General features: G+C 41.1%; 1 protein-coding gene across 4 annotated transcripts in view; it reads left to right on the forward strand.

Moving 5' to 3' along the window:
- TBC1D4 (TBC1 domain family member 4) overlaps positions 1–19,929 on the forward strand; it is a 178,747-nt gene that overhangs the window by 125,856 nt on the left and 32,962 nt on the right. For 2 of the 4 annotated variants that reach the window (XM_036011289.1, XM_036011290.1), the window contains exons 6-11: positions 936–1,027; positions 1,306–1,416; positions 3,244–3,363; positions 10,693–10,767; positions 12,280–12,506; positions 14,286–14,450. In XM_036011289.1, coding sequence (XP_035867182.1) covers positions 936–1,027; positions 1,306–1,416; positions 3,244–3,363; positions 10,693–10,767; positions 12,280–12,506; positions 14,286–14,450 — 790 coding nt within the window. The remainder of the gene's footprint in view (positions 1–935; positions 1,028–1,305; positions 1,417–3,243; positions 3,364–10,692; positions 10,768–12,279; positions 12,507–14,285; positions 14,451–19,929) is intronic. The other 2 variants (XM_036011291.1, XM_028526722.2) reach the window with 1 other exon arrangement.

Genomic DNA, 19,929 nt, shown 5'->3' on the forward strand with positions numbered 1-19,929 from the left:
TTCCGACGGCCGGAGACGAATTCAAGTTCTTTTCAAACTGCGTGTTTGGATGTGATTCTGTCAGTGATTTTAAAGTGCTAGGTTACCTAGGAGGTTCACTAAATATGATTTATAGCTACGTCTCCTCTTTCCAATCAGAGTATAGCAGCAGTATTGTAAGTGGCATGTAACTATGTAAAGGAGACGCATTCTTTAAAAACAGGTGGTCATTGGGAATCACTTTAAACACGAGTTGTATTTTCCCTTTTTAAACAATTATACGATCAAAAAATGTTTTCATGGAAAAGAATTTTTGCCCAAGGTTTTCGTATAAATTATGTGTAACAGTAGGATAGACATGTAAATAACATAACATGAAGAACTGAACAATTTCTTGGAAAAATAATAACATTAAAAATGTCATTAAATTTTCACGTGGTCCTTGAAGTTTTATTACCACAGACTAGCACCTGGGTGAGGAGGAAGGGATACCTGTCTAAGCCGTAGCTCTGCCTTTTAACATTATTATTTATTCTTTTTCAAAGGTCAGGTTTTATTCTTAGAGATTTCAGCCAAGGTGAGCATCGAGCTTTTATTTCCATGTCAGGAACGAGGCTAAGTTAATTCACCAAACGTTTCTATGGTATCTAGTTCGATTGTTACTATATTCGTGGTACCTGGCTAAGGGGTGGGCGTGGCATGGCTTAGAAATGTGTTGTTAGTGAATCTGACTTCAGGATCACTGACAGGGGCCAGTGGTTTGGCTGAGGAGGATTTCCGCTGTGCATTAGTGATTCCATCGCAGTGTTCCAAGGTTTGCTGTAGGCGGGGACGCAGCTCCTGGAGAAGGTTTAACGTCAGAGCCTGCTGGCGAAGGGATAAGCTGCAATACGTTATTGACGTCTGATTTCTGCAGCCACACTCCGTTTAATACATGTTCCCATCGTTTCCTGTAGGTCTCTACCCGCCAAGAGCCAAACTGGTCATTCAGAGGCATCTGTCATCACTGACAGATAACGAGCAAGCCGACATCTTTGAGCGAGTCCAGGTAACATTACCTAAAAGTCTCACACAAAAAGATGTAAGAAATGAGACTCAGATCCTGTTTTTCTCATTTCCTCTTCTGTATCTGAAGTTACGATATATATATCCTGTTGTACTATTGGATAGTAACTAGAATGCCATTGTTACTTTTGCATCTAAGGGCAGTCAATGCTGAGCTTTATTTGTGTTTGCCTGCCAGGCAGACAAAAACCAAGGGGGAACAAAATAAAACGGGAGAAGCCGTGTTGCCGTAGTGTGCTCTCGGTTTTGTCTTTTCAACAGAAAATGAAGCCAGTGAGCGACCAGGAGGAGAACGAGCTTGTGATTTTGCACCTGAGGCAGCTGTGCGAAGCCAAGCAGAAGGCCCACGTTCACATCGGGGAAGGCCCGGCGGTGCGAGAGGTTTCCCCTGGCCCGCTCCTGCTGTGCCCCTCTGTTTAGTCACATTATCACAGGAAGTCGGGGAGGACTTTCTTTCCTTTGTGGTCTCATCTTCAGGGCTGAAGTCCTAGCCCACCTATGTTTTAGCACTAAATTTGTGGGAAATTTTCACAGGAATTGGCATATTGAGATAAAATAATTATGGCTTTAAAAGGTAAAAAACATCTGTGTTTTTTGCATAAAAACATTAGTAACATGTTGATGGTTTAGAATGAACGTGAATTTTTAGTTACAACCATCCATGGTTTTATTTTAAATTTATATGAACATGTGGAGGAAGAAGAAGCTTTCTTCCACCCTTCTAGGGTTTTTTTGGCTGGTCTCATAATCAAAGAGACATGGGACAGAGTAATCAGAGAAGATGACCAAATTAAGTTGTATACGTGTGTATGGGAACCCCACACGCTGGAGAGAGTCAGAGACCCCACAGACAGGAGAGGGTGGGACACAGAAAGGGAAAATGGGGTCTGCGTGGCATTCTGGGGTAGAGGATGAGGTTAGGTGCCTTGGGCTCCTGGGGGGAGGACGGGCTTTGCAGGACGATGAGAAGATAAGAAGAGCAGATGTTCTGTAATCAGAAGTTTTCCCCGCTCCACAGATAGTTCATAAGTCATCTCTGGTGATAACTCGCATCATGCGCAAGGCCCCTATTTCAGTTCTTTGAGGGAGAAGAAGTGAAAGTATCTTGTGAGTCCACAGGGTCTTGATTGTCTTCAGCTTAAAATAATCCACATGCCAAAGTAGCACAGTTTGCGGAGGCCTCCTCTGAACCCCTTCAGACGTTGTGTTTCATTAAAAGCTTACACAGCCCTGGCCAGGTGGCTCTGTTGGTTGGAGTGTCATCCTGTCATCCTGTACACAAAAGGTTGTGGGTTCGATCCCCTGCTGGATGTGTGTGGGAGGCAGCCTATCGATATTTCTCTCTCGTCCATGTTTCTCCCTCGCTCCCCACTGCACTCTCTTCTCTCTCTTTCTCTAAAAGCAATACATATAGCCTCAGGTGATTATTTAAAACAAAAAATCTTACACAGTCTTGAGTGGTAAATAGAAACACCCAAACCAGTCGCAGGATCCTGCAAATAGCTCTTCTAGCTGCAAACTGAGGGATGATACTTTTGTGCATGTGGCTTAGACCATGTTTCCAGCTGCATACACATAAAGACCACCAGCAACAGCATGTAAAGAGATGATTACATATTTACCTCTTAATAACACTAATGCAAATTGTGTCTTTATTTCACATTATTCAGGACAAATCACACATCACTGTATTAGTGATTTCTTAATTTATTCACCAAACAAGCTTTTCTAGAGAAACTGCTCTGAGCCAAGCTGCGTGGTAATGGTGAACAGAAATGTGGTGCATGAATAATGTTCCCCCCCCCTCCCGCCCAGAGAAGGGCTCAAATATTTCAAAAGGGATTGCAGACAGATAAATGATACATATGAGAGAGGCAACAAAGTAGCTTTTTAAGAGAGTGTGCAGTGAGCAAAAAAGTAGCTATGCCTTAGCTTTGGAGCTGGAGTAGAGAGTAAGGGTAGAGGAGAGAATTAAAGAATTCAAGAGGAAGATTTTGGTGGGGGAGGGGGTCTAGAGTTTTAAGGGGGATGAAGTTTGCTGATCAGAGAAGTTGGAGGAGTATGTTTTAAGCAAAGGACATTGAGCACGAAGCTGTGTGACCAGAAGTGACCAAAAGTGACCATGTTGCATGCAGACCCTGGACATACACTCTTGAGTTGTCCTAACTAAAATTTTTTGTCTGTTTTATTTTCCTATAGGCTATTTCAAATAGTACAATCCCAGAAAATGCGACCAGCAGTGGAAGGTTCAAACTTGACATTCTGAAAAATAAAGCTAAGAGATCCTTAACTAGCTCCCTGGAAAATATCTTCTCAAGGGTAAGGTGACATTGAGACTTGGGCATTAATGTCTATTTTTTAACTGCTTTGCTTCATCTCATCCGGCTCACAGAAGAGTTCTTTAGAAGGAAACTACTAAGATCATTTAATTTAGGTACACTTATTTAAAATACTCTCTAAACCTAAGTTTCATTCTCAGATATGGCCTTATTCTGGTGCTTATAATATCTGAATTTGAGTAATAGAGATTTATTAATAGAGATATGTATATATAGAAAAGGGAAAATAGAATATTTTTGCTCAATACCATAGGAACTTTTTTATCATTTGTCATGTAAAGTTATAAAGAAATCCTTCATTGCTCATTTTAGGAGCTGATAAGAAATGTTGAAAACAGCGAGTATATGTTAACAGAAATTTATGTATTCCTTTTAGTAAATTTGAAAAGAGGAAATATTCTATTTAAAAATAAGCATAGTGATTCCTCTTCCCCTTCATTTTGTTCTTCCTGAACAGCTCAGTCCTAATGATGGTAGATGAGATCGGGCAAGGTGGGTGCCCCGGGGCTGGAGGGCGGGAACCACATGGCTCAGTGCAGGGAGACAGAGCCATTTGGGTGCTGTGTGGGGGTGGCCCAGTGCAGCACGCGGAAACCAGAGCGTGGTGAGGAGCGTGCTGGGGTAGGGAGGCAGCCTCCCTGAGGAAGTCGCAGCCTGAGGTGGTGAGGAGGCCATCCCTGCTGAGCCAGGGACGGAGGGGAGAAAGCACTCGAGGTGCCCGATACCAGGAGTCAGAGGCCATGCAGGGTGAGGACGGCATCCGTGTCTGGGGTGGCGTGGCAGCCCCAGCCGGGTGTTGGAACCTGTGTAGGATGAGGAGCGTGTCTGTGAGGTGGCAGTTGTGGGGACTGGTTGCACACAGGGACTGATCACATATATAAATGTATTAAGGGTAATGGGATATTAGGAGAAAGAAATTACAAATAGGCAGAGAGAGGACATTATAATGAATTCTGTGTTGTTGGATTCAGCACTGAGGTCACAGTGTGGAATCTTGGTTATTAATCTATCTGTCTATATTTTTGAGGAATAGAACTTTATATATTATACATATGGAGGTCTATCTGGAAAAAGTTCAGCCATTGTTAATATAACGAGAATTGTCTGGGTGACATAGATGAAACCTGGCAGCCAAGGAGAGGGGACTGGAATGTGCTTGTGTGAACAGTGATGACATCACTGTACTAGTCAGTGGGGGTGGTAGATGCTGTTGAGTGAGCATGTATACTGTGTGGCCATCTCATTTAAAATGACTGAGTGAGTAGAGCAACAAATCTGCATCAAATTTTGCATTAAGTGTGAACATTCCTTTATGGAAACTATTCAGATGATTCAGAAGGCTGCAGCTTTGGGCAGCTTCATCATGACAACACACCCACTCATGCATCACCTCTTGTGTGGAGTTTTTTGCCAAAACATCAAATCACCCAGGTAACTCAGCCCCTCTACAGCCTAGACTTGGCACCTTATGACTTCTGGCTTTTCCCAAAACTAAAATCACCTTTGAAAGGGAAGAGATTTCAGATCATTGATGAGATTCATGAAAATACAACGGAGCAGCTGATAGCAACTGAGAGAAGTGAGTGAGGTCCCAAGGTACCTACTTTGAAGGAGACAGAGGCATCATTGTCCTAAGTACAGTGTTCCTTGTATCTTGTATCTTCTTCAATAAATGTCTTTATTTTACATAGGGCATGGCTGGATACTTTTGGGATAGGACTCATATAATTTATGTATTAACATGTGTGTATATGTGTTTGAGTTTGTGTTTGTGTAAATGTGTACATATGGTCTCTGGCTCTAGCCACTGATAGGAGCTGGGGCCAGCTTTTCTGCAAATACCCGATAATAAGTTAAGCCTTGCTGGGTGACAGCTAGCACCCAGATTTGGGTTTCTGTACATCATTCTACAGGAGGCACTAGGATCCTGGAAACATAGCTTGTTCCAGGACTGCAGGGAAAGTAGAAAATAAGACTGGAGCCTCTTGGAATTCTAGATCGTAAAGGAGTGCCTGAAGGAAGGCACTGCTGTGTCATAAAGACATAAAAACCATGGAGCGCTCCCACTGGTGATACCCGAGACAGTACGAGCATCAAAATAAATGGTGGTAACAGATTATAACCTGGTGCGTAAAACAGGAAACCCGAGTCTATTCTGACATGAAAAATAAATGCATACAGTGGGAGTTTGATCTGGATATTGACCGGATTTAGTGAATACTTACTACTTACAAAGAGGAAGATAGTAACTTCACAATGGAGAAGGCGGGCAGACAACACCTTAATCAAATAATCAAACCAAACACCATCAGCCGTGGGACACCCGATGCAAAGCACACGGCGCCACGCCTGTGGATTCCTGCCAAAGGGCCGTCCCTGAAGCCGATCATGAGGAAATACCAACCGACCCCAGTTACTTTTACAGAGCGCAAAATAACTGGCCTGTTATCTTCAGAGGTGTTCAGGTCAAGAAAGTACAGTAGAGCATGAGGGCATAGTAACTTCTGATACAGGGCACTCTTCATGTTTTTTTTTTAAATTTTATTTTGCTAGAACTCAAAATACTTTTATAGGTATTTCTCTTAATGATTGAGATTCTCCTAATTCTAACAGCAGCCCTGCAGCAGGCGTGGTGAGCTGTCGGTGCTATTATTTTATCAGCAGGAGCAGAATCTAGAAAGTATCTAGGAGATTATTCAGAAGTGTGTTAATGGAACTTTTCATAAAACTTACTATGTCATTTTCTTGAAAATTTTTAAATTAGTTATGTTCTTTCCCCTCCCTCCTTCCTTGCCCCCCTCTTCTCCTCCCCCATATCTCCTCCCCCCCCCTTCCCCTCTGTCCCTCTCTCCTGTGGTGCTTTAGTGAGACCCCATTGGAATGCATGGTCGTGGGACCTGAATTCTAGACCCGGCCCTCGCAGAGTTTACGTTTCTGATTTGGGGCAGATTCTTTGCCTTCTCTAAGCCATAGTTTCCCCACTTGTGAGGCAGGCCTGCTGATACCTGCTGGCCCCGCATTGCTGTGGAATGAAATGTCAGTTTATCAGGAAAGTATCACAGTGGAGACGTGAGGTGGTACAGACCGTGCGAGCTCTGAAGCCTCCTCATTGGCCGAGTGACTCTCCTGTTCCCCACTCGGCACCTTGCCATTCTGCATGATACCCGCGCCGCTGGCTTTGAAGTGCCACGCACACAGCGGTGAATGGCGGTGATGACACTTTACGCAAGAGCACGGCCCATCTATTTTGGTCGAGGTGGCTGCTGTAGTTTTCGTGTCACAGATGCTGCCGAGTGTCATAAATGATGTGACCTGACAAAGTCTTGCGGGCACCACGTGCAGCAGAATGGACGTACTGGGGAGGTTGGCAGCCAGCCTTGTCGTATCAAAGGTTACATACGGAAAGTGTGTGGCGTGCTTCTAAAACTCACTGGTATTTTTTTTTTTCCTTGTTGGGTAAAAAGTAGAATATTGGCACCCCAGTCATAAAGATTGGCTCATAATTGCTGTCATTTTTAAATATCAAAATATTTTATTTATCTAACTACAGCTGTTGATGAAATAGGATCCATTTTTAAATAGCCCAGTAGCTCAGCTCACTGGCAACTAAAAAGTGGGTCCAAGGGAAAGGCCTGACGTGTGTGTTGCCAAATCGTGACACAGTGAAACTGAAGGAGCTGCCGGTGCGACGGGGAGAAGACAGCCTTGTGTTCTGGGGGTTTGTGGCTAGTTCTTCAGTTGAAGTTTTCCAAAAGGGAAATGGTTATGAGTGCATTCATTAATATGCACATTTCTGAAGAAGGAATATAAAATACAGTGTGAGTCATTGGAAAACAGAAAATATTTCATGTTTTCTTCAGAGTGATATCCAATGTCTTTACTTGTTGAAAATGTGTGAATAATTGGTTAAAGTAAGTTTGGTTTTCTTTGTGTACACACACACACAAAACATGTGGATAAAACACCACTGTGAGTAAAATGTGTGATTTAAATTGCTGTTGTAGTAATGCCCGTGGCTTGATGCCCATCTGACTACTTTTACCACTGCGACCAAACAGCCTGTTTAAGTAATAACCAGGCAGGTCGACATGTAAGTAGCAGCTAAAAAAAAAATAGCAGACAGCAACCTGGTCTTTGCAATATTTACCTCTTGGCCACACACACTAACCCAATAATCTGTCAATCAAACCTAGTTTATTACTGGAAGTGTGTCATGTTATAGTGTGGAACTGCAAAGTTGAAATAACCTCGATCAGAGTCTGAGCATTTGCAAAACCTACACTTTACCATTGCAGGCCACTTAGTTTTATTTATAATTCTGCTTTTCACAAAGGTCCGTCTGCAGGAGGGAGTATTAGGGAAGAGCTCAAAGCTTCACTTCTGAATTGTGCTCCCCGGGTTCAAATCGCTGCTCTGTCCTTTAACTACCTATGTAAACCTCGGGGACATGGTCGTAGCAGAACTTCATCTCTTTATCTGTAAAGTTCAGCTAAAAACTACACCTACCTGATAGAATCTTTGTGAGGAATAAATGAGATAATGCAGTGTAAAATGCTTACTGTAGTACACAGCACATGATAAGCATTCTGTAATAATAGATGTAGCTCTTAGTTTTATTGTTTACATAATTAGTTTCTTTTTTTAGGATTTTATTTTTAGAGAGGGGAAGGGAGGGAGAGAAGGAGAGAAATATCAGTGTGTGGTTGCCTCTCAAGCACCCGACACTGGGGACCTGGCATGTGACCCAGGCGTGTGCCCTAACTGGGAATTGAACCAGTGACCTTTGGTTCTCAGGCCAGTACTCAATCCCCTGAGCTACACCAGCCAGGGTCATACTTGTTATTTAGAGACCTACCAAAGATGTGAAACTCTAATTCATATACACAAATAATATTGCTTCTATGAAACAAGATAGGATACCATAAATACAAAACAGTCAATTGAGAACTAGAAAGAACTTTTAAAACTTTCTGATAGTAGACATGAAAAACAAAAGCTCAATAGAAGGCTAGGAAGCTAGAGTTAAAAGAAATCTTCAAAAAAAAAAAGGCAAAATGATAAAAGAAATGGAAAATAGGAGAACAGGGTAAAAAGTTAAAGGATTAGCCTGAAGTTCCAAAAAGTCAAATGGTAGGAGTTCCGGAAACAGCAAATGAATGCAGAAATTTTCAAAGAAATCATTTTAGCAGTTTCTCAGAACTAATAGATATGTTTTCAAGTTTAATGGGCTCAGAATATGTGCAATAGAGCGACTGAATGAAGCCATGCCCAGGCACACAATTGTGACATTTCTGAATGCCAAGGGTAAACTTAGAATCCATTCCGGAGAGAAATAGCAGGTCACACAAAGGCTCAGGAATCTCAGTGGCATTAGACTTCTATGCCAGGGACACTTGAGCAATACTAACATTCTGAAGGACAATTTCTAACCAAAATGACATATTCATCCAAACTTTTAATGACATTGAAGGATAGAATAACGACATTGACAGATAGGTAAATTAAAAAAAAAGATTAGTTTCCAGCCTCCCTTTCTCACAAAGCCTTTGGATTCTGTGCTCCACCGAAATGCAGAAGTAACTAAAAAAGAGGAAGACATGGGATCAAGGAAACAGAAATGCCAACACGGGAGAGTTAAAGGATATTTCTAGGTTAGCGGTGAAGGAACATCCTGGGAAGATCTGTTCAGCAAGCCTAAACTGCTACCAGGCCAGACTGGGGCAGGAGGACAGAGGCCTTCCTAACAGGTAGCTCAGAGAAAAAGAAGAAAATTGTAATTGATGGGTTATCCGATGTTTGACCATTTGGAGATCTGTTGGTGACTTTTACAATACATTAGTAATTTCTGAAGTGGATGTTAATTCTTTGAAGAACAAATTGTACAAGTTATGAGTTGTAGTAATAGTCAAATATATAGCTCAGATGTAAATACTATTTACGGTCATAATCATCTAATCACAAATTATTGTTTTAACTGAAGTTTGTGACATAACTGTATTGAGAGAAGAGAAGAAGCGTGTGCACAGGGGTGGGGAATGAAGGAAGAGTACTAATGCCTCATCTTCCAAAGTGGGAAGTGAGTAAATAGTGCCTGGAGTGGAAAGAGTAAGGAGTGGCAATGCAAGCTGAATACCGGAAGCATCAAAACGAACTTTCAGGTGTTTGCTTTTGGGGGATGGATTCAGCGTGTGAGAGAGGGGGCGGGCGGTGACTGTCACCTTTCGTTTTGAGCTTGGTAGCACAGTTCAGCTTTTGAAATATTGCACAGGTATCACTTTGATTAAAAATTAAAATGCAGTTGAACTCCCTTCCCTCAAAAAATTAAACCCAAGACTGTCTGGCCACAAACGTGAAAACTGTAAACTGCTACACAGGAGTTGTGCATTTTTTTATTTTGCAGAGTCACAGTCCCGCTGACATGTATTTGCAGCTCTGAAAGCTACTCTCTTTCGGGCATGTCCGTGTGTTTTAGAGTTGCACAGAACCCTCCTCAGTCGGTGCTTTGTCTGGAGACCTTCTCTGGGATGTGGTTCCCAGCCTACCTTTCCCTTCTCTTTCCTTCAGAAACTGGCTTCGGTTTCTTCCTATATAATGTGAGGGAAATACCGTCTGGGGCAATAGTGGGTTTACAATTGTTTGTATGGGAAATAACACAGTCACAAATAAGTAATAATAAGCATAAACTGTTTCATGTGCTCACAACTGTAAACCTGCCCCACCTTGTTTATCCAGTGATCTCTTAGGTTTTTCTTTCTTAGATCATGTATGAAATCCACACTGAAGGACTCTGTGAAAACAAAAATAAAATCCAATTCACCAATATTGAAGTGGACTGTTATTTAGTCTTCTTAGCAAGAAAGGAGTATTAAAATTGTGAGTTACGGTGTTTGCAATCTGGTTGCAGGGAGGTTGTGTATATCGAACCATGTTGTGGTGAGTTGTGCTGCACCTTGTACATTTGTGTTCGTGTACAAGGCACGCAGAGGTACCAGGGCTCTCACTGATGTTGCGGGAGTCTGATGGTATGGATGAATGATGTTTAACCTCGTAACAACAACAACAACAAAAACATCAAAAAAGCTTGGCCTGAGTATCTAGTTATCTAATGATTGAGTTAGAAATAATGAACATAGATTGTGAATAGTTCTGTTTCCTGTGCCGGAATGGCTGTCAATACTACCAAGAAAATGGAGTGAACCGCAAAAAGGATCAATTGAGTGCTGACATAAAGAAGCAACTGCTTTTTACAGTAGTTTTGAAGTAAAAATTCAGACCATATGGCTGATGTAATTTTATTCTTTTCGTTCAGGGGGCTAACAGAATGAGAGGCCGGCTTGGAAGCATGGACAGCTTCGAACGGGCCAACAGCCTGGCTTCGGAGAAGGTATCTATTCAGAGCTGCCTGTTTTCACTGCTAAATGGGACTTGGCACAAACTGGTACTGATATGGTAATTTGCGTGCTTAGTTATCTTGTTCTGAGTCCTTTATGATTTTTTAGAAAATAAATATTTGAGGCCTTATTATTTAAAATGAGAAGATTCTGGATAGGAGCATGTTCCTTTTTTTTTTTATCCTCACCTGACGACATGCTTATTGATTTTAGAGAGAGGGGGAGAAACACATTGATCAGTGGACCCAAAACCCAGGCATGCACTGTGACCGGGGTTTGAACTGGCAGCTTTCTGGCTTATGGGACAGCCTCCAGCTGACTGAGCCACACCAGCCAGGGCAGTGTGGTGCCCTTTATTCAGCTGAAGCTTTCTCATGGCGAGGCAGAACTCACCTTTGCAGTTTAACTCTGCTCTCTCGTGCCATTTACCATTTGGACTTAGTGAAATTTGGAGGACAGCATTTGAACACCTGTTGCTCCAAAGCCACGGAACAATGTCGCTCCAAAGCCGTGTAATTACTGCACTTGTACAGTGATGTTTTTGTCTTTTGCTTTCTCCCCATGTGTTATCTCCCAACCATTTTTAACCCTTTTAACTGCAACATTAAGCTCTTTATCTCATAGACAATTCTCAGTAGGTTTGGTTTCCTGTTTCCTGTATCATGCAACATGTAAGCTGAGGCATATGCAACCTGCTTTTTTCATGGAAAAATATTAAAATGTTTTTATTAACCTTTCTGTTGATAAAACGGAAGACTTAGTTCCCCTGTGAGTCTTTTTAGTCCTAACCCATGTTTATTAAGCTGAGCATTTCTGCAGGGGTTCTTGTCCTGTAAAGTATAAAACAGCATACCTGTCTCACTGGAAAGATTTACGAGGTCTGTGCATGCAATATGAGACGCATTCCAGCATCAGTCACTTTTCATTTATTTCCTGTTTTTCATGTCTCTTAAAAAAATGTTACATCAGGGAACATGTAGTTGGATAGAAACATCCATCGTGAAGGAAGATACTTAACGGCCTTTATTCTGTTTTCCTGGAGGCTTTGCCACCAGACGTGGCCACTGACACATTGTGATGTTCTTTGGACAGGACAGGAAGCGTGCTGCCGATGTGTCACGGAAATCAGGAGATACGTAAACTCAGACTCCAACCTCTTTGGGCCGCGCTCTCTTTTCATCTTTCGGGCCACAGCGAGAAGCGTGCAGTAGCTACAGCCTTTTACCACCAAGGGTTAGGGAAGAGAATACCTTTTCTTATCATCCTTTCACTTTCTCGCCTATCTTGGCGGATGCTGTCTGACAGCTGCTTATCAGGAGAAGGGGGTTGTGGTGATGCTGCTTAGCCTTTAGCATGGATTGAGTAAAAGAGAGAGAAAAAAAAAGACCAGTTTTGTCTAGACTCAGGAGGAAGAAGAGGCACCCCGCCACCCTGAGCTCCGTGGTGAAGCGGGTCTGCCATGGTCCACGTAGGCAGGAAAGACCTCCCTTCTGCTTGCCTTTCAGGACTACTCACCAGGCGACTCCCCACCAGGGACCCCCCCAGCCTCCCCACTGTCCTCAGCCTGGCAGACCTTCCCTGAAGAGGATTCCGACTCCCCGCAGTTCCGAAGACGGGCGCACACGTTCAGCCACCCACCTTCGAGCACCAAGAGAAAGCTGCATCTACAGGATGGGCGGGCTCCCGGGGTCCGCTCCCCGTTCCTGAGGCAGAGCTCCAGCGAACAGTGCAGGTGAGTCCAAACCCCTGTCCGGAATGCGAAAGAAAGTTCTTCTTCCAACCCGTTTTGGTCACTGTGGAGTCAAGATTTGTGGTGCCTTCATGCTGCAGCCAACAGTTAGTTTTTCGAAAGACCAGAAAATAAATTGAATTGTAAAAACCTTAGTGAGGGACTCGAGGCAAGCTTTAAGCCACCACCCAAGAGCTGAGTTAAAGCATTCTGGATGGAAATATTTTTTTTTCCAGAAAAAGAGAGAAAACAAGATATTGTAGATGTGGCTTTGCCTGAAAAACGTGCTGACAGCACATGTCATCAGGGCCTTCTGGGTGACGGCCTCACGCAGCAGAGTCAGCAGATGTGCAGACAGCAGCAGCGGCGCTTCCTGTCAGCCCCCAGCGCAGTGCCAGGGTTCCGACCATCGCCTCAGCCACCCTCGTGCAGAGGCAAAACCTGGCCATGTGTCATCTCATCATAGATTAAAGCCCAATGAGAAAATTGTTAAATATTGTATCTAGAATAACCTGATATCTCTAAGGAATACATAGAACATAATGGACAGGAAGTAGCCACTAGGAATTCTCTTACATGGTGTTTAAAATATAACTCCACAACGTTGTTGGCACTTCATAAGAAATGGTAAAGGAGGTAAATCTGGAATAGTAGAATTTTTATACTTCTTACTGCGCAGCACAAATCAGAATTTATATTCTAGGACTAATTTTGTTTTTCTTCTTTTCCTATGAGTTTGATACAGGAAATGGTCTGATAGGGATCTCAGTTGGAGAAAAGAAAAACAAACAAACCAGAACTCTAAGTAAAAAGAGATTAATTTTTATATTGTTATCAAATTTACAGCATTTCTTTTAAGGATACAATTTTATTCTCCTTATGTTTTGAATGATTCACACACCAAAAGTAAGATATTCAGGATATATAAAAAATAAAGTGAATTAACAGAATTAATTATCCTCAGATTTTTTTAATGAAGAATATTAAGTATTCATGTGTGAATCAAGAATTTTTTAATAGTCACTTTATATTTATCAAAGCAGTAAATCTCTTTATTTCCCCCCTCCCAGGAAAAATTATTTGTAAGAATTTAAAATATTTTTTAACCATAAATGATGTCTCTATTCTTCCTTATGCTTTCTACTTTTTATCATGTGTAAGCTCAAATAATTACTATTAATATAAAAAGATGCTATTTGTATCATTGTAAAAACTTGCTGGGAAAGAATCTTCTAGAAATACAAAGAGCTGTGCTGGAGATTAGGGATTCGGATAAACCCGTGGCTGCACAGTTCTGCTGGACCTTGACGTTCGTTAGGTGAAGGCAGTAGGATGACTTCCAACAACCGAACATCTTGTTCTTAAACTTTTAGAATGGTTTATGTCCTTCAAATAGTTAAGTCTTTGAACTACTGATAATCAGTTTTTCCATTTGGATCTTGTTTCCTGTAATTATTTGTGGTTTCCTATTTTTTTCCCCCTTGAAGAATCTTTTGCATGTAAAAACAAACACTTTTTGTCGTAGATTTGTTAAGAAATTGTTAGAGACAAACACGTCCTGCATGGCCCAGGAGGAATTCGGTTTGTGAGAGGGTGAAACAAGGTCATACCTTTAAGTGGAGAGAACTGCATGCTCCCCCCTCCCCATTTAAGATCCAGCCCTGAGTCTTTAAAGGAAAGCTTAAATTAATAATGAGAACCTGTTTATGTACTTTTTCATAGCGAATGAAGGTTTTGCCAAAATATAAATTGAGACAAATCTGCTGTGTTTTCTGTACTCAGCATTCTTCCACCTGCTCGGCGCATGCACAAGGAGAGTAACTCTTCCTCCAGCCTTCCGAGTCTGCACACTTCCTCCTCTGCCCCTTCCTTCACTGCCCCCTCTTTCCTGAAAAGCTTTTACCAGAATTCAGGTAGACTGTCCCCACAGTATGAAAATGAAATCAGGTGAGATCAGTGTCCTCTGTTTGCAAAGCAAAATCTTCCACAGTGATATACTGCTATGTTACTAAAAAAGTGGCTAATTCTGGAGTGACATTTATGCATCCTTCTGCCTGTGCTTGTTCTAATTTGTTTCTAATGTTTTGGGTTTCATTCCACTTAACGTTATTAAGAAAACTTTTAAAACGAGCTTTCTGAGTACATGATAATCTTGCTTTTAAAATTATTATTATTTTCATACCATGTGTGTGTTTCCTGGCTCCACAGTCTAAGCTTTGCTTTTGTTGGGAACGAGCCCCGGGGCCAACGCGCACTAAGCGACCCTCCCCTGACCATGCCTTTCTTCTCAGCCTCTCTGGGTGTGTCTTCTGCACCCCCGAAGCCGCTGATGCAAACATATGCACTGAAGGGGTGGATATATTTGTATTTTTACGTCTGTGGAATATTTCCTAGGCATTTCTTTGTTTTTTTCAGTGACACAGAGCGACTTCTCTGAGTCTCACGAATGTCACATAACGGGTGCAGGGTCATGGTGACAGCAACAGCCTTCAGAGAGTGTGAGAGATCTCTTGAGTTTTGTGGACATTTGAGTTTTTGTTTTGGGTCCCAGTACTGAAATGTATTGCCCCTTAAGTCTTGTTCTTTGCTCTTAGAGCTATACCAAATTAGATGTAGTGATTTTGTGAAACTGCCTTTTTAAAAAAATTGAAATTATGAATTCTTATTGATCATTAACATTCTTAGGGGATTGTTTTCCACCTTTGGAAAGAGGAGGGCTCAGTTGGGAATTTTTCTAAGGAGATGGTTGTTGGCTTAGAAGTTTATGAGGTTTGTGCCTGTTTTTTCTTTTTTTAAGTCTTCATCTGACAGCATGCTTACTGATTTTGAGAGAAGGGAAGGGAGTGAGAGGGGTGGAGAGAAACATCGATGTCAGAGAGAAACATCAATTGGTTGCCTCTCCTATGTGCCCCCGACCAGGGACCGAACTGGCAACCTAGGCATGTGCCCTGACTGGGAATCGAACCTGCAGCTTTTTGGTTTACATGTTGGTGCCCCAACCAACTGAGCCACTCCGGCCAGGGCTCACTTCTTTCTTTATATATGGCTTGACTCCTTTATATTTATTGCTATACAGTATTCATTTTTTTAATCCTCACTTGAGGACATACTTTTTGATTTTTAGAGAGAGGGGAGGAAGAAACATTGATGTGAGGGAGAAACATAGATTGGTTGCCTTTCTCACGCACTCTGACCAGGGACCAAACTGAAACCCAGGCATGTGCCCTGACTGGGAATTGAACCTGTGACTTTTCAGTTTACAAGACAGCACTCCAACCAGCTGAGCTACACCATCCAAGGTGCTGTATGATGTTCAATTAACACATCACACTTTATCTAGTCTCTTGATGATGGACATTTGGGTTGTTTTGAGTAGTTTGATAATTGGCAATTCTTGCAATCAAAGAGAAGAATACATGCTATCAATTAGCCTGTGTGCCACTAAAATCTTTTATGTTTTTTTGGCCTATTTTCTTTAGACTTAGGAAGTCCCCAAAGTTAACATATAACTAGGTAACCTTCCCTAACTAGTTGAATTAGAGTATTTCTTGAATTATCTCTGAGTATACTTTGTCTGTGTGCCAGTATTTTTCACTCCAACAAAGATTATTAATATTGGATTAATGAACTTTCGAATCTGAACTTTTCTCTGATTTAGTACAATCATGTTTAAACTGAATTTCTAGTGAAGAAAGTTGATGAAGAATTGATTTTAAAAGGCTTTTTAAGGGACAGCCTTATGGAAGAAATTTTAAAGGAAGTTAGCCACAAAAAATAGTATAATATATATAGAAGATGCAATGAGTTTAGAGAACTGAATGCACACACATAAAAATGTCAGTTTGCCTTATTTCTATAGTACCACCTGTTAATAAGAGCACAACACTTTTGGTGAACTCTATTTGCAGTTTATTGATTGTTATGTTAGTTAAAATGAGCATCTGGAAAATCACGGTTTCCTTCTCGGAAACAAAACCAGGCCTAAAAGTGACCATTAGGATTAGCCATTAAGAAGAAGGTCACAGGTGATCTGTGATAGCATGCAGGGTACAAGATGAGTGACTTTTTAAGGATTATTTATAGTGCTTAATATAAAGTTATATGTTCATCTTCAGTTCCTCTTCTGCTGAGCTGTGTGTGTTGTTCTTTCTCCTAGCGTCCCCGTGGCCCATTACATCTCATTCTGTAGAAGGCTATTGAAGTCCAGAGGGCAACTGTGTGTTCACTTGGCATTGAAAAGTTTCGCATTCTTGTTGCCTTCTTGGGAGTGCTATATTTAAACATGAGGAGAACTTTTACATTTGTAGGAGCATTAACAAATTCACTATTTTTTTGTATTACTTTGTAATATTTTCTTGGCTCTAAGAAATTCTAAAAATCAGAAAGCACTTTTTTGGATACTTTTGTACGCTTTTTAATAATTTGACAGCATAGAATCAATAGACAAAAATGACATGTAACATTTTTTTCATTAAAAGTATGTTTTATTAAAACCACCCATACAGCCCATCAGAGTGAACACGCCACGTCACCGCCACCCTGTCCCCGAGCGTGACACCACTGGCAGCCCTGTGGCTGCTGTCATGCTCCCACCCAGGCAGGACCCCTGTCCTGATCTTTAACACCGTAGCTTAAATACCATTCAAAGCTTTATGTAAATGGCATGATACAGTATGAATTCTTTCATACATGGCTTTTTTCCCTGGACATTACTTTGTGAGATTTATTTCTATTTTTATGTACTCTTCAGTCTACTCGTTTATGTTGCAGTACGGTATTCTCGGTGACATGTCACAGCGTATCCATTCTTTTGATGATGGACATGGGGGTAATTTCTAGCTCTTTGGCTTCTAAAGAGTCCTGCCCTGGATAGCACTGTTCGTGGCCGTGGTTGGGTTTATTCCTGTGCGTTATTGATGACTGTCTGCACAGTAATCAAATTGTTGGGCAAAATGAACGCTTAATAGGTGTATTTCAACAAGTAAGTCATTTAGACATAAATTTACTAGTTACAATTTTGAAGAGAGTGCTTTTCAAATTTGTTTTTGGAAATCATTTCAAATTTATAGGAAAGCTGCAAACATGTTATGGAGAACAGCTGCTAACTCTTCCCCCAGATTCATCTGTGTTTAACATGTGCCTCAGTTGCTTTATCATTCTCTCTGCCTGTCTACACATGAATGTATACATGCTATATGTGCATATATGTGCTTTTTAAAATTCTAAGCCATTTATGAATAAGTCGCATACATCATGTGTCCTTACTCTAAATACTTTAGTGTGTATTTTCTAAGAAGGATATTCAAGAGCATGGTTTTAATCCAGTGATTTCTGAACTCTATATCTCTGATTATCACTACTTTCAGAGAGAACATCATACTTACACAATTACCGTGATATCTGGAACTGCTCAGAATACTGAGGGGAGGAGGCTCCTAATATGATGGGTTATAGTTTTCTTTTCACTAGGGCACCTCATGTTTTACTGGTTTTGTGGAACAAGTCTCTATATATGCAGTCAAGTAAGGTGTAAGGTGGGTTAGCATATAAGCCAACAGATACTACTTAAAAGAAGATTTTATTTATTTATTTTAAGAGAGAGGGGAAGGGAGGGAGAAAGAGAGAGAAACATCAATGTGTGGTTGCCTCTTGCATACCCTCACTGGGGACCTGGCCCGAAACCCAGGAATATGCCCTGACTGGGACTTGAACCGGTGACCCTTTGGTTTGCAGGCTGGCACTCAGTCCACTGAGCCACACCAGTCAGGGCCAGATACTATTTTTTAAAGGCATGTTAATTTGAAATTTGAAATTCAGATTAGACATCCTTCTCTAGGACCACTATTCTGAATTATTAAAAACACGCAGGGTTACTGTTTTTAAGCAGGCTGAGAGAAAGGAGCCAAGATATTTTTAATATCATGGTTTGTTGGTTAGTAGGGTCATTTGCACAGCCTTAAAATGATAAAGGAAAGGGAATAAGTGTGTGTTTATGTTATTTCTTATCATTTTTTAAATTTGATATTATTTCATTGTTTAGTAGCTAAACTAGCATTGCCTATGATGATACAGTATATTTATATAATATCCATTTATCAAATGTAATATGTCCTTTCTATCAACAGGCACCTTGTCACTCCTTATTTTGGCTTCTTAGCTTTTAAGCCTATAATTTAAAAATTATTAATATTGAAGTTTATTTGTCAAAAGTAAAATGGTAGTCATTGCTTTTATTTACTTATAAAACTTTTCAGTGAGAAACTAAGATCTTTGCTGACGAAGTATTCTGTTACACAGCTTTGATCCTCTGTGGTTCTCTCGTGTTCACTGACAAAAATAGTATAAACACTCATTCTTGTTCATTATTGAAATATCTTATTTATGCTTTATTGACTTATGGGAATGCTTTTTTACTCTGCATCCTGATTTTGAACACACGTCTCTTTGTTTGTGCTAATACCATTCCTTGTTTTCCTGTTGTACTAGACAGGACACTGCTTCAGAATCAAGGTGACTAGAGGTCTAAATATTTTCATTAAAAGTTTTCATAAATCCCTCCAGCTGCATTCTGGCTGTCTCCTGAATGCATGCCATCCTTCTGGTGCTATGAGGGTTACGTAGTAGGAAAAAAGGTGGTGCCTGGTGTAGCCGAAGATCACAGATGATCATGTGAAGTGTGGGTTGCAAACAGAAATCCTGTTTCTACTCTGTTCCATGCTGAGATTCCCTTAAAACTGTGCTCAATCCTTCAATCAATGCCTAATTTTAATTTTGAATTAGTAGAATTAGTACATATAAATTCCTTATATAAACTAGTTTAGAGGTACGTATAAGGAGTTTATTCTAAATCCCAAGAAGAGGCAGAAATAAGAACCTCAAAGGAACATACTCCTAAAATTGAACCTGTTTTTGACCTGAAGAGGATAATTAATCTATTTCTGCTCATTCTAATTTCTGTCACAGTGGTCCCTTTGAAGCACATCTGGGACCTTCCAGACCCCCCACTGGTCTGGACACAGGAAAACACCTACTTCCTTCATGTGGATGTCTGACCACACACGTGGTGGCAGTTCTTCCTTCTGCCCAGCGTGCTCGTTGCGGCGAACACCCAGAATCACTGCTGAGCGTGTTCACTGGGAACAGTCCTCCTTTGCTTTGTTCTAGTTTCTGTGGTTTGCTTCTAGCACAGACAGGCTCAGTGAAAGGCAGACATGCCCGCCTTCCCCTTTGGGACCACTGACATTTAGATTGCGCTCAAGTTGGAGTAAAAGCATAGTATTAAAAATTGGACTAGAATGAAATGTACAGGGAGAAAAAGTGTTCTCCAAAAATTATTTTGGCCACATTGGAAAGATAAAAGCGACTTTTTTAATCCTTGTAGTTGACCTGTATTTTTTTAGGGTTAGCTGTAAGACCATTTCAATAA

This window comes from Phyllostomus discolor, chromosome 11, assembly GCF_004126475.2.
Source record: "Phyllostomus discolor isolate MPI-MPIP mPhyDis1 chromosome 11, mPhyDis1.pri.v3, whole genome shotgun sequence".
NCBI classification, from domain to species: Eukaryota; Metazoa; Chordata; class Mammalia; order Chiroptera; family Phyllostomidae; genus Phyllostomus; species Phyllostomus discolor.